Genomic DNA, 15,077 nt, shown 5'->3' on the forward strand with positions numbered 1-15,077 from the left:
TGCGAATTTAACTGCACACAAAGGTATTACTGCATTTATGATATCGTTGGTGTCAATTCGCGAAAATATCTGTACGTGAAAAATAACAGCTTTTATACAGTACTCATAAGATATCAGAGACTCCAACTCTCCCGCTTTGGACGGGAGATCTCCCGCCGAAAGCCCATTTTTGCAAAATCTCCTGTTCTCCCGCTTGAGATTTAATTTCTCCCATCCCGGCTCTGTGTCTCCAGCTTGAAATGATTTCTTACTTTTTGTCTTCGTATGTTGAAAAATAAGCCTTAGGTAGCATGAGAGAGCATCAAGAACCCTAATTATTAGAGCTTCAATGGGCCCTGGACCCCGGCCGCAAGGAACTTCGCGCACATCAAGTTGGAGTCTCCCATTTGCTAGGGGTTTCAGGCAGGAGAATCTCCAGATCAGAAGGTGCTTGGGGTTGGAGTCTCTGAGATATGCTCGGGACCTCTGTTATTATAGACATGTTTCTTTGTTCCTTTGTTTTACAATTGTAGTTGACATATTTATGGGGAGGTTCAATACTGTATTAAGTGTATTACAGTGTATCCTTGGATGTTGCTTGGATGAAACAAAGTTTAGCACAGTCAGCGCCACTCTGTTTGTCCCGCTCCATAGAAATCTTGTTACTGGAATTAGCTTGGTTGTCTTGTCAGATTTTATGGATGAACTTAGTCCTAATGTCAGGTGGATTTTTATTTTTTATTTTTTTTATTTTTTTCAAGATTAGCCCTCATACAGTCCTCATACATTCAATGAGCTTGTTGATGTCTTAAGTACGAGAAAAAAACAAGTGCATATGTAAATTATTGTAACTGAGATGTGTATGATATGTTTATATTCATCTGTAAATTTATGATGTGTAATAAACACGACATCAATACAACGCACAATGCATTGAATATATACATATATATCGCTGTATTTATTATATGTACTTTCATGCTCTTAAATATTGCAAATGTATACCCTTTAACAATCAACAAAGAATACATATTAGATTTACATCATGCATCTAGGGCATTAGCATCGACTCTGCTACACAGTAGAGGTGCATTATTTACAAATGTTTTTGATAAGTGCATCTTTCGAGAATTACAGTGCTTATTGTCATGATAAATGTGCTTTGTTACAGTCCATTCACACAAGTCAGATTTCATGCTAGAAAATTTCAAGGAAGCGAACCTTTTATGGTCCTTAGACGAGAAAGACATAATTTCAATGCATAACAAATTATTTCAAACATTCTTTATACCTTGAAAGACATTACAGTAATCCCAAATGATTGGGATGTTGTAACAAATCACTTCATAGAAACAATTTTAGCAGTCATATTTCTAATTCATGAATCGTTAGCAGTCATATTTAGATATTATTGTTTGACCTAAACACTCAATATTTTGTTTCAGGCGAAAGGCAAATAACCTGTTACGCCGTCATAGATTTCCAATATTTTCCCCATCTGAAACCAACACATCACACTAGGCCAACTAGAATACCCAGCACACTAAAGTCAGCTCCTCACACATGGAAGAGCCTTTATACTCAGAATGGAGTTCGTATTAATGATATTATGGAGTTATAGTTATTGAGTGGTTGTGCAAGTTAAGTGTGTAATATTACCTCTAAACATTGGCTCTAAACACTGTGCATATAACAGTCTATATCAGCTCTCAAGGTATGCGGAGGTAACATCTTTGAATTACAAAACTTTGCAGTACGGCTTCTCCGAACCAGTTTCTACTGTATTGGCACTTCGATAGTTTCAATGCAGCTCATTCAAGAACAGGAGTTAACCTGAGTTTATACACATACATATACTGGTCAGTTTTATACAAAAGAGATTTTGATAGAAATCCTGGCTCCAGCAACAGCTACACACACAAAAAAGAAAGAAAGAAAAACCAAAAAATGCAAATAAATAAAAAAGAAAAAAACAAAATAAATAAATAAAAACAATTAAAAAAAAAATACAAAAAAAAAATACTTAGTAGCTGATTTCTGCATTGTGGCAATTTGCTTTTCTACACTGTAGATGGATAACTAAACGAATGGAAGGTCACTGTTTTAAAGATGAATGTTCAAGTCAGAAGTCTACAGATATTAGAGACTGTTTGCTTCTGAGGCACTTTGCTGTTAGAATACACAGTTTTTTCAAACCCTGCCTCATTACTGAAGGGTGTCCAAAGTTTCTTCACTTTAGTGTGACTGAAAGTAGTTACGTGAGTGAAATGTTCCCACTTTAGTTGAAAATAAAAATAAAATGTTTAATATTGTCACACACAAAGGGCTTTGGCTGTACTAGTACATGTACACAGTTGAAGTACGATTAACACCAAGAAAAGGTCATTATTTTACTATGTATCTAATCTATCTCTCTACCAACACAGTGATGTCTGTGTAGACTACTACTAGCATATATTTTTGTTTTTTCCTTTTTAGAGCACACATATTCTCATGGTCGGATATTTAGGTATCTGGAGGTGGCTGGAGTGGAAACAAACCCACAATCGGCATATTTTTTTTTTTAGATGAAATTATCTACTTTTCTTTCAGAATTGGCTTTGAAATTCCAAGAAATTGGCAGATATGGCCCATCATAGCACTTCTGATAGCCACAGAAATGATGAGAAATGTTATTGATGGATTACGTGAAAGAATAGTAGATTGAGGATTTTGAATGCCGATGCTGTGTTGCCTGTACCACCACATCGATTCGTACACTGTATGCTTTAGCCCGACCAGAGGCTGTGCGAAGCATGACTTGCTGTGTAGCGACAGAGCTGTGTAAAGTTATGTGATATGCTTGTGCATCATGCACAGCATTCACACTCCAGCTCCGTACATGTACTGTATGTACAGACAAGCTGTTCGTTTTCACTCCAGCTATGCTGGAAGTGATGTGCGCGACCATGAGAATATACCAGCAAGCAATGGCATAATAGAAATCAATAACTTTGAATAGAAATGTAATGTGCAGGCAAGGACTCTGTAGAATATCCAATTGGTATTACAGGCAATATTGAATGTTATGTCATTCTATTCTATTTTGTGCAGGTCAAAACAGCCTCAAAGTTTACAAATGCCCTTGTTAGATAACTTTGTATTTTGTTTTGTTTTGTTTTTTGGTTTTTTTTTTCACCGTGTGCAGCTTCACGTCTTGGTTACAGATGATAAACTTGTGAGGCATTTTACAGGCATGCAACTGAAAATGTATCAGACATTTATGTGATAGATATGTGTGCAATACGGATTCATGAAAGAAATAAGAGTTTTAATGATAATGACTTCATTATTTGATGGATGTGCTTCTAGAGCACTCACCATAACAAAACAGGCAGCTCTAAAATGTAATGCCTCTCATGGATGCAAGGAACACACACTAATAAGACTTGAAACCTTTGATTCAAGACAAGAGAGATGGCAGAGGACGGAAAGTACAATTTTATGCATAGTTGTTTGTTTTCTCGTCTGCTTTCTACTTCAGTCATAAGGACTGGATTTTTGAAATACGATGTGCAAATGTTTCTTGGTAATGGCAGCTCCAAATCTGTTGCTGCAGGATGCGTATACGTCCACTCCAATTGTGTCCAGTTTGGAAGGTCGCGGAACTATTGCGCCAGGTGGTGCACACGCTTGTAGCAACTGCTGAGGAATTTGTACAAGTTGTGGAATGTCTCTGGTTTTGGCATGACAACAGTGGAAGGAGGCCCTCTATGTCTGCTGAGAGTAGATGGTTCTCCTCGCCCTCATGTAGTCCTCTTCATTGTTCCCCCTGGCCTCCATGGATCTCGCGTTCACCCCTCGGATTCTCTCTCTGAAGGGGGAGACCGGAAGGGGAGTTTGATTAGAATGGAAGGACAGCACCAAAAGAACAAAAAAAACAAACAAACTATGCCACAGCAAAAACAAACAAACAAACAAAAAAAAACAATAAAAAATAATGAAACAAACAAATAAATCAATAATGGAGAATGAGCCAGAATTCTGCTCAATACAAATGTCTTGAATTTGAGCTGTCACAAATTTAAGTCCTCACTTTGTGCTGATGATTGTGAAAATCTAAAGAGAAGTAAGCACAACACAGCCTTAAAGTGAAGACTCAAAGTGATATTCAACACTTTGTACTCCTATCATCAATATCCCCCCCCCCCCCCCCCCCCCCCCCCGGTTCAGACAATACCTGGTTTGAAGTGAGAGTGTTTTTTTTGTTTTTTGTTTGTTTTTCATGAATGATGCAGGGCTGCCAGCATCTATGCATCAAAATCAAGGAGGTACTAGAGAGGAATCGGATGTAGACACAGAATGTACAATTTTGTGTGTGCCATGCATCTCTAAAGATGAAAATAACTACTGGTACCAAAGCAGGGAGTCTACCACCCACATGCTCTAGTCTGAAAATGGAGAGATAATATTTAAAGGTGCATGGTCCCGGTGTTTTAGTCAAATGCATACGCGGGCGCATGGCACAAGTTTCCTATAGAGACCTACGCTATCGACTCCTCTTTAGTGCTTACGCTTTGGCCCACTTCCAAGAGTCAGAAGAAGTCCGATTCACTGTAGTCAGTGGTCCGATCATAGTTCAGATCATGATTCGGCTGAGGGGGATGACAGCTTCAGCAAACTTCTTTTGTGAGGTCATAATAAGAAGCACATAATGCACGCACCCTGGCATTACTACAGAATGTGTGTTGCGCAGAGAAGACAACGAAGGCAACGTTACTTAGCAACACCTACGCGCTTTACTCTTGATGACAGCTCAACTTCGGCTATCTTCGTATCAATGCTAACGGTGATCGGCAGTATCATCAACAGCGCCCTCTACACTACCGGGACTATGCACCTTTAATAGTCAATATTCCTGCAATGGTATCTGGGAGAACTTGACAGGGGTCTTGTGATACCACCTGTTAAGAATAGAAAGACCAACTTACTGCATCATGTTATCCCTGGCCGTCCTCTCGCGCTTCACCTTGGAGTTGAAGACGCTGGAGTGACCGTTGCGGTGCTGCTCCTCGTGCCAGTGCTGGACGTTGTACCGACCAGGACCGACAGGATTCTGGGAAGAGGAGGGAACATAATTATGATAATCATTACAAAAACAAACCAATACTGAATTAAAGTCCTTGTAGCTTGGTATTGGATATAATGTGCCATTTGTTTTGTGAGGGTAGTATTTTGCGAATGAGAACTTGTTAGACAAGTTCAGGAGTGGTTGATATTGTGATTAAGAACCAAAGCCATGGAATGAGAGACAAGTATTTTCAAGGAGCAGATTTAGGGATTCCCTCACCACGGGTATGATGTACATTGCATATGTGTAAAGTAAGGCAACTAGCTGGCACATAAGATTAGCGGATTTCAGCCGACTTGCAACATTTGTGATACATATGATGTGTACTGTTTGTTAACACTAGACAAAGCTCACATAAAGTGAACATTGCAGTATAAACTTTCCGTATTTCTGAGGTTTCTCAGATAGAGCTATTTACAATTAAAAGTTTGATACACTTTTCTACGAGTAAGGCATGGATGTCTGGAATGAGGCTGTTTGTAACAGTGATATTCAGAAGTAGCAGATAACTTGTTGATTGTTATTCCTCTACTTTTCACATATTCCCTACTTTGAATGAAATATGTAAATATTTGAAATTTATGTAAAAAACATCTTTTACCAAGCCCAGCTACTCTGGTAGCATCATGTTACAATTCATCATTAAAAGAAAAAGGAAATAGTCTTTGTCTTGAGGAAATGGTCAGCACAGCACAACAACATACATTTTGTAAGGGGGAACTTACTGTTTGGCCAGTGAAGAACTTGCGTGCACGCTTGTCAAAGCGTTCAGCTGAAGAAATGAACGGCGGAAGATTTTTGGCTTTGGGCTTGGAGAGTTCCCTCGGTGTGTAGTTACCAGGACCCGGATCAGACTGAAAGGAAAGGCAGGAGAAAAATCTTAGGACAAAATTTTTGGACAAGAAAATTTGTTTTTCTTATTACAACCATGGAAATAAACACATGTAATAACACATATTCTCACACATATTCAACCTACTCAAAATATATGTGGCCATTTGTATGAAATGACCAATGGTGTTGTTACATGCACAAATGGAGACTGGTCACTTGTGTCATCCCCATTAAGTTCTTTTTTTTTCTCCTGGGGCAGAGACACAAAATGGTGTAAAAAAAAATATTGTACTTTATCTTTATAAAAAATACAATACATGTACAAGAATATTACAGTGGAAGAAATGATACATTAAGTGTTGACGTTATGCTCCATCAAAGACAATTGAGAAAAAACAACTTAGCGTTTCCATTCATTAAAGATCTGGCCCTTTTTATGATTCTACTGAATCAAATGTGATTTACGGTTGAAACTACTGTTGCCGGTGTGTCTGCATATAAAGACGCTAATGCATGTGTCACAGCAATGATGCTCTTTACTACATCATGTGATTACAATTCAGAGAAGATATGATAATAAAGACAAACTATGACTGCAAAAGAGATGAAATCTCGTCGCTCACCTCTTTTCTTGGCCACTGGCTGAGAGTGGAGCAGTACATGCGCTCCGACGGCCTCTCCGGGTACTGGGATATCTTGCCCAACTTGCCCTTCCACTCGTTGTGCTCGTCCTGCCACTTGTCCGAGAAGGAGCTGAGATTGTACTGGCCCGGTCCCAGTGGATGTTGGCCCTGGAAGAATGTTGGGGGGAATCATCAATTTAATTTGACAAATTGATAGAATATGAAACTAAGTTTCAAGAATCAATGCTTTCACACAGAATAAGCCTGCTTTCATTTGTAAATTTAATGTGTGACGAGTGTGATGATCGTCTTACACCCCCCTCAAAAAACCCCCCAACATTTAGACATTAAACAACTATAGGTAATACATAAATTCTTACAAGTTTACTTAATGATACATATTATGTTTGAGCAAGTTTTGAATAGAAAGAAGTACAGAAGAATTTTAAATAGAAATACAAAGAGAGAAGGTGAAGAAAAGGTACATGGATCTATATACAGGTATGTTCATGTAACGGGGCAAGGAAAAGGATAAATGAAGTAATGCAGGAATCTTCACAATATTGCAGGGGTATACTGAATGCAAGGAGCAAAGGGTAGAATATGTCAATTTACTTACCGGTCGTGATAGATGACCCGTTTTGATCGGAGCATTCCTCTCTCCGGTGAAAAGGTCGTAGGGACCTCTCGTGCTCGTCACTTTACTCGTCAGCTCCTCGGTGAAGCTCTTGTTTTCGTAGGTCCCTGGACCAAGCTCACAGCCCTGTCGGGACAGGAACAGAAATATTAATTCTTTGGTCGTAACACTGCACGACAAAACATCCTAAATATACAAATGTTACATAAATCATATATCATATGCTGACGTAATTAGGCTTTAATCACATTACCATAACTTTGAGTGCAGGATTACAGGGTAAATGACAACATGACGGCAGTGAGAACTCCCTTCATGGCATCTCGGCAATCCCCTTCAGATATTATCAAATATTAGTATCTATATCTATTGGCTTGATACAGATCCACACTAATCCAAAATCTGTGTAGATACCACAGTACAGCCGAATCAAAGTAACTACAAATACTGTATCTAATCAACCAAAATTGAGACATGGTTTGGCTTCCATGACAAATCTAATAGACTTCATGCCTCTGGTGCATTATAAAAGTTCATGTCTGATTTTATGACATGCCTAAGAAAGTGTCCTGTTCACACACAATGCATATCAGTAAATTTCTTGTCAAAAAGAATACAAAATTTGCTGAATAAGTTATACGTAGAACATATTATTGCACAATGGCAAACAGTTGAATTACGTAACAAACTCTAGACTCACCACTGTTGGTAAGTGCCGCGGGGTGGACGACCCAGCGTCCAAGAGTCCTACAGTGCTTGTGGACATCTTGGACTTCTTCTCAATGGCCGAGTGAGGAATGCCGCCCTCTCCATATGTCCCTGGTCCAGGAACTTCAGTCTGAGAATGAATATCGGTATATAAAGTATGACATCACGGATATCTCATGATTATGAAATGGGCAGAACTATGGACAGCTGGTTATAGAATGACACTGAATCTACAATCTAGGATTGCACAAGACAGTGGATAATGGAACCACAAACTGGTCATGTCTAGCCTGAGTACAAGTTGAAATTTCCGTCCTCTTTTTCTGTCTTAACAATTCATCAAAAATGTTGATGTTCAGGGAGGTGGTCTCTTCCCACCTCCCTGGTATGTTATTATAAACTGTAAAATGTTGGGGTATTTTTCTACCTCAAGTCAACAATGGGGCAATGGTTACTGTGCCTTGGCCTTACAACATAGAAATCTACTGCATTTAGAATTTGAATTTCTTGAATGCCACCAACTGATCTGAAATGATATCGGTTAAGTATCATCAATAAACACAATGTTGCAGAAAGAAGGCGTGAACCACCTACGCTTTCTCAAGAAAGTCTTCACAAGATAATGTTTCATTGCATTGCGCATTCATCCATTCTAAACAAAGTTTCACCTTGACACATATGTTAACACATGATTGTATTTTTTATGTTTCATCTTTTATTCTTGAAATAGAGAGCACATTCAAACAGACATGAAAATAATCAAAAGATGAAATGTATTGTTATTCTCACCGTTTTATTGTGTTTGAATCTGCGAGCCCTAGTCTGACAGATTCCTCGCGTACTGCACGGCCTCTCAGAAATCATTTCTAAGAAATCCTTTATGTTGTATGATCCAGGTCCAAGATTCCTTTCCTGAAAAGAACATCAAAAGGAATTTGAAAAAAAAAATAATCATAAAAATCTCAAAATAGCATGAGTTATCTGACTGGAAACACTAAAGGGATGGTATTGTTTTGGTTGAAATTGGGATTCAGATTTTAAATTTTTGTGAGATAATTAGAACCACTTACATAAAATATGAAAGAGCTTTTAAGAGGAACTGAAGGCATATTTGATGAAAAGAGGTTCTGAAATGGCTAAGATACCCAAAAACAAAATAAAACAAAGTGGTCCTGATAAAAAGTGGGTCCATCCTTTTTATTCCGACCTCTTTGTTTTTGGATATCTCAGCCATTTCAAAACTGATTTTCATCAAAGGAACTTTTAATTCCTGTTAGAATTGCATGCTCTCTTATATTTCATGTAAGTGGTTCTAATTATCTCGCAAAATAGTTACAACCTGCATCCTCATACCAGCCAAGACAATACCATTCCTTTAAAATTTAAGGAGGTGCAAAAAAGAAAAGAAAAGAAGATAATGAAAAAGGATGAGATTTGCCAGATTCTCTTCACCAGATTTAAAAAGATGGCCAAAGATGCACAAAGTTGCACAAAATAGGCCTACACATCAAGCATACACTACAGTGTACATGTATGTAATTTCTTTTAACAACACCTTTGAAGTCACAAAGACATTTTATATGTAATATACTTTCATCAGTTACTTTATCAGCATTGATTTGGCACTCTGCAGATATAAATTTTGACACTTTTGAAATCATGAAACACCTTTTCCAATGTTTATTTTTGGTGCATGAGTGCAGATAAAAAAAACAATTTACAAAATAAGGCATAATGGAAAAAGAAAAGCAAGCTAGAGACATTCATGGGAAGTATATAACATGCGAGAAGAGAGGACCAAAAAAAAAAAAAAAGATGAATAGACGAAGTGTTTACTCACAATCATACGTTTCTTCTCCCACTGCTCCTTGTGTAGTAGGTGGGGCAGAGCTGCCATGCGAGCAGTTTCGTAGGCCCGTGACCAGCCGGGCCCAGAGGCCTTGCGGGCCACCTCATTCTCACTGAAGTGCCCCACCTCAACCTGATAAACGCCAGGGCCAAGTTTTCTTTTCTGAAAAGCAGATAGCACAGGCATACACGTGCTGTAAATTGTACACAGGAGGTACCTTGAATATACATTTGTAAATATCAAAAGTTCAAATACCTGCTCCATATTTTCATGCAAAAATATGCCCAGCATTGCACCTTACATATGTATACCATAAGACTGCCCAGCAAGGATTAAAGTTATGATATCAAACAATAAAAACATCAGGAGGAACAATTGCTGTAATTATAAATAAACCCAACACATTTAAAAATTATGTTAGTAAGCCTATTAAATTTTATTGAGACATGTACATGTAGTATGTTACAAACATAATGTAAGAATTTCAAATTCTTTTTCCTACAGCTGGTCTTGTAATTATGAAAAGTTGACAAACTACTTGGGGACACAGTCTTTTCAATCAATCAGTTTAGCAATATTTTGCACTGGGTTTATATTCAAAATTAAGAGGAAAAGAGGATTTGGAAGATGTGTACTCACCAGATTGTGCATAGATTTCTTGTCGTACCACACCTGAGTATAAGTTCCTGGCATTTTACTCTGAGGATGTACCCCAGACACATCAAATCTAGTCGAGGGAAAGATAAATGACAAGATTTTTAACCAAGCTGGAATTAATAATTCATGTTTATGAGCAAAAATTCAAAGTTTCAATGCTCCATATTCTATCATAATGAAATTGAACCAAGATGAAATAAGCAGTCTTGAGTCTTGAGTCTTGATGGAGTAATCCCTATAGCAGCTGCAAACACAGCTAGACTGGGATGAATTAATAGAAGTGATAGAAGTAATGATTCAATACTGTAAAAGTGGAAATTTTCGCGGTGTTGAAATTTTCGCGCATTTCGCGCAACCAGAAACTAGCGCGAAAATAAAAACACGCGAATATTTTTGCTTGCCATACGTTCCTGTGCGTGATGTCTTGATTCCGCAAAATTAAAAACACGCGAAACTCTTCTGACCCGGCCTAGCGTGAAAAATTAGTCCCGCGAAAATATCCACTTTACAGTATTGTAATTGATTCCAATTTAATGAAAACAAAATTAATAGCCAGCATTATGTAAAATCACAGAGAAATGATTTTGTCTGTACTCTCTAAAAAAAATCGAGTGAAAATATTCACTCTTTAATAAAGGAGTGAATCCAAAAAAAAAGTGAATTTAGAGTGAAATTGGAGTGAATTTTGAGTGAAAATGTTCATTTTCACTCGTTTTACAGTGACCTCAGGGATCACTCCAAAATCTTCAAGTGATCCTCGCATTCCAAAATGAGTGAAAATGAACATTTTCACTCAAAATTCACTCAAAATTCACTCTTTTTTGTATTCACTCCTTTAAGAGTGAATATTTTCACTCGATTTTTAGAGAGTAATATTCATTGCAATCCTGGGCTGCTGAAGTAGTGTTAGCTTGTTGATCGGTGAAAGAAACACGACGGTAGGTAAAATTGACAGATAAATCCTTGTAACATATGCGCCCCATTCTTCATGCGTTCAAGTGTCCGCGTGTAGAACTCTACATGTTGATGCTGTCACCACTCGCAATAGAACAAACATATACACATGTATGCTAGGTGCATATAATATTGCTGATTAATATATCTGTTCGTTGCAGTGATAAAGAAGCAGATGCATGAGAGATTCATAGCTTACCTGGCTTTCTGTGTCCCAAAAGGCGCACCCTTGAACATTTTCACGGAAGCAGACATGATGTCCAGAAGTACTGAAATACAGCAATCTCTAAATAAAAGCAGAATCCAGAAGGTAAAAATACACACACACGCACGCCGAATTTTGCAGTGAGATCCTCGCGAAAAATATACCGATGTTACCCGAATCAAAAACAAAAATATAATGTTCCAAGAAACCACCCACGTCGGCCTAAGGATATGGAAAACTGCAAAATTTCATATACTTCGTTCCATTGTACCAATATCTTATGAGCTTAGAGCGCTTGGAGTTGATGGTATACTGTTTTCAAAGGCGCGATGTAGCACTAGTACTTCAGCTCCTTTATCCACATGTGTTTGTAAACGCGAGGTCACGCAGACAGCCGTTGCTATAGAGCTATTTGCATATCACAGCAGCTGTCTCTTTAGGAGTACCGCCCATTCGCTTGTTCACGTAGTCGTTGTTGCAGCCATACTTGTTGCTCGTTAAATGAAATTATACAGCGTACATCAAAAAGTAAAACGGAAAAGAACGAAAGCTTTGATAGATATGATGACAATATGCAATATCTGAGGTGTTGTTTATGGGACTTGAAAGATCAATAATAGTGAAATATAGTATTCTTTTTTAATATTAAGATATTGCCCAATATGACTCCATGTGAGGTAGCATTACTTTTGTTAATTATATTTACTCGATTCCAGTATTTTGAACTTTTGCCTGTTTATCATCATTAAAGTATGAGACACTATTCATTGAATGAAAGAAAATGAAAATAAAGTATGATTCCTCTGTGCACTGACTGATGTCCTCTATTAAAGGGTGTGTACAGTTCTGGTCGAGGTGAAGATTTAGCTTTTAACGTTTTGTGAGATATTCAGAAACCACTCTATGAGATGTCAAAGAGCATGCAGTTCTAAGGGGTATCAAAAGTTCATTCGATGAAAATCGGTTTTGAAATGGCTGAGATATCCAAAAACAAGGTGAAACAAAGAGATACTAATAAAGTTGGGGCATGTCGCCTTTTATTATTAGCACTTTTTTGGATATCTCAGCCATTTGAAAACCAATTTTCATCAAATAAATGTTGAATCCTTCTTAAAATTACATGCTCTTTCATATTTCATTAGAGGCTTTTCATTATCTCACTTGGGAATGTTCAAAACATGAATCCCTACCTCATTGTCATAAATAATGATATTGTGATATTGTCATACAATAGTGATATTGTGATATTGTGATATTGTCATGAATCCCTACCTCATTGTCAGTACTGTACAGTCCCTTTAAGTTTCGCGGCTGCTTTCAAGACTATCAATGTAACGCTCGTCGCTTGACAACCGTATGTCTGCGGATTACGAAGTGGTTATCGCAGCCGCTGGTAAGTAAGGTGAATATCTCTTTTATGTGCTGTGTATTGGTAAAGTAGCATGAAAATAATCATATATATACTATATTTGGTTACCTGTTATGTTAGTCCCTTCTGTGATTTGCTATATAACGTTTAATCACCATAACTTTTAGTCGCTGTCCTACGACGTAGGCCAAAACCTGACATGCATCAAAACGTATGGGACTACACACCAACCCGCGTACGCGTAGGCTTATCCATACACACACACACACAGTGCAGTGAATGAATTTACCTTGATACCTTGTTGATGTAGTACACGTAATCCCTTGAAGCAGCTTTTACATAAAGCTATACTGGGATGAATTCAAAATAGACTAGTTTTGTGATACGGTACAGTTATTTTCGAGTGGAGAATATTCGGTCATCAAAGCTACCTTACAATGACATCGGTACCATGTTACGTGGCCCAGCATCTTGTATACAAAATATGGTTAGAATCTAGGAACCTAGATATAGGATCTATAACAATTGTTAGACTGAAGTTTAAGTTATTTTTAACGATGTTAGAGTTCTAGACTAGACTACTTAAAATACCCCGTTTGCGGCAGTTTAAGGATTTTTCCACACTGTAAACAAATCAGGCAAATTATTTTCAACCATTTCATATATCATAGACAAGATTATTCTTAAACGCTATTGTTATCATAAAAAGATTTGACCAATGACAAACGCAGTTTTCATGATTTACTAATACCAGGGCAAAAACCAGCACAATTTTCGCCGATATGCGCCGTAGTAGTTCTGCTTGCGGCATGATGTACAATCCCTATGCAATAGGCCTACGCGTGTGCTCTGCGATCTTCAGCTGAACGCCTTCACATGTCTCGCGAACATTGCGTAAGCGCCAATTCCCATTGCGAAAGCATGTGAAAATAGCGGGCGCACATGCACTGGCTGCAAACAGGGATAGCAATTCTGGCGGTGTTGTTGATGTCTTTCTCTTAGTCTTGTTTTTCTCATTTTTTCGATGGTAACATCCTCTTTCTGAAATAAAATGGCAGCCCACATCGGCTCGCGAAAGTTCTATTTTACGTGAGGATATGTTTTCAAAATCCATGAACATCGGGAAAACAACAAAAAATCCAGTTTCTTAGACCATTGCTTCTTAAATGTTATGTTAAGAAGTACCAAAAATAAAACTTTTGATGTGATATGTTGTCATTTAGGTGAGAAAATTTCACTTTTGTTGGAGATTGTGCCCATTTTTTCGGTTGATTTTCGTTGATTGGTAGTGTCCTAGTATATGTGTAGTGTGCATGTACAGTGCAATGCTGCGTTTAGCGGTATATTACCGAGTATGTTGTACCTGCCGCAAACGGGCGCACGGCCGCTCACTACCATAGTTACTCTAGACCCCTTGGGCAGTAGTCTAAGTCTACCTGTCAGACTTAAAAAAAAAAAGAAAAAAAGAAAAAGAAAGAGAAAATGAAAAACTGAAACAATTCATATTCAAGACAATTTTCAGTTTATAAAATTTGATGTTAGTCCAACACCAATGCCTCTTTTCTGTTTCAGCTGAATAATCTAAACACGTCTGTGATGATAAAACTAAAAATATAGACCATCCTGATCCTCACCATCCCCATTTCTTTTCCCTTCTATTCTTCAGTTCTGCTCATATTTTCTCCTGGTGAGTAATCAGGCACAGGTGTGATGAAGATATTGCTCCATCACTCAGTGTCTCTCAGCTTTTTTTGCAGCACCCAGTACCACATGTTTCCTTTTCACAGAGTCTATCACAACCTTCATCAGCCTGTTCTTTCCATCTACTCTCTCTCATAGTCAGATCACATAATCCCATCTCCACTTGGTCATGGTGAATGCAGATGAAGTACCAATTACCATTGTACCTGATCCCACTTTAGGAAATGATGGGGAAAATATGTCACATGTGACCTCATCTCTCATACATGATAAAGTAACAAACATCTGTTTATCTATAGTAGCCGAGAGTCACATTTGCTTTGTTTGGTTTGATTCTGTTGAATTAACAGTGGTGGCAGTAAAGTAAAAAGGCCATGTTAATGTGATTTAAACAACAACAACAACAGCAACAACACTCAGGATGGCTTATCTTTTTAAAGTATGTGCATTG

At 37.9% G+C, this 15,077-nt stretch overlaps 1 protein-coding gene across 1 annotated transcript; it reads right to left on the reverse strand.

Moving 5' to 3' along the window:
* Positions 1–3,268: 3,268 nt before the first annotated feature.
* Positions 3,269–11,910, reverse strand: LOC140236995 (ciliary microtubule-associated protein 2-like). The gene is made up of 10 exons (XM_072316942.1): positions 11,551–11,910; positions 10,380–10,467; positions 9,732–9,902; positions 8,681–8,803; positions 7,884–8,021; positions 7,166–7,309; positions 6,547–6,714; positions 5,815–5,943; positions 4,950–5,074; positions 3,269–3,832 (listed from the first exon to the last, which is right to left on the reverse strand). Exons 1-10 carry the CDS (start codon positions 11,604–11,606, stop codon positions 3,730–3,732), a joined length of 1,245 nt encoding a protein of 414 aa, XP_072173043.1. The 5' UTR covers positions 11,607–11,910; the 3' UTR covers positions 3,269–3,729.
* Positions 11,911–15,077: the final 3,167 nt, after the last annotated feature.

The sequence above is a fragment of the Diadema setosum genome, chromosome 13 (assembly GCF_964275005.1).
Source record: "Diadema setosum chromosome 13, eeDiaSeto1, whole genome shotgun sequence".
In the NCBI taxonomy this organism is placed as follows: Eukaryota; Metazoa; Echinodermata; class Echinoidea; order Diadematoida; family Diadematidae; genus Diadema; species Diadema setosum.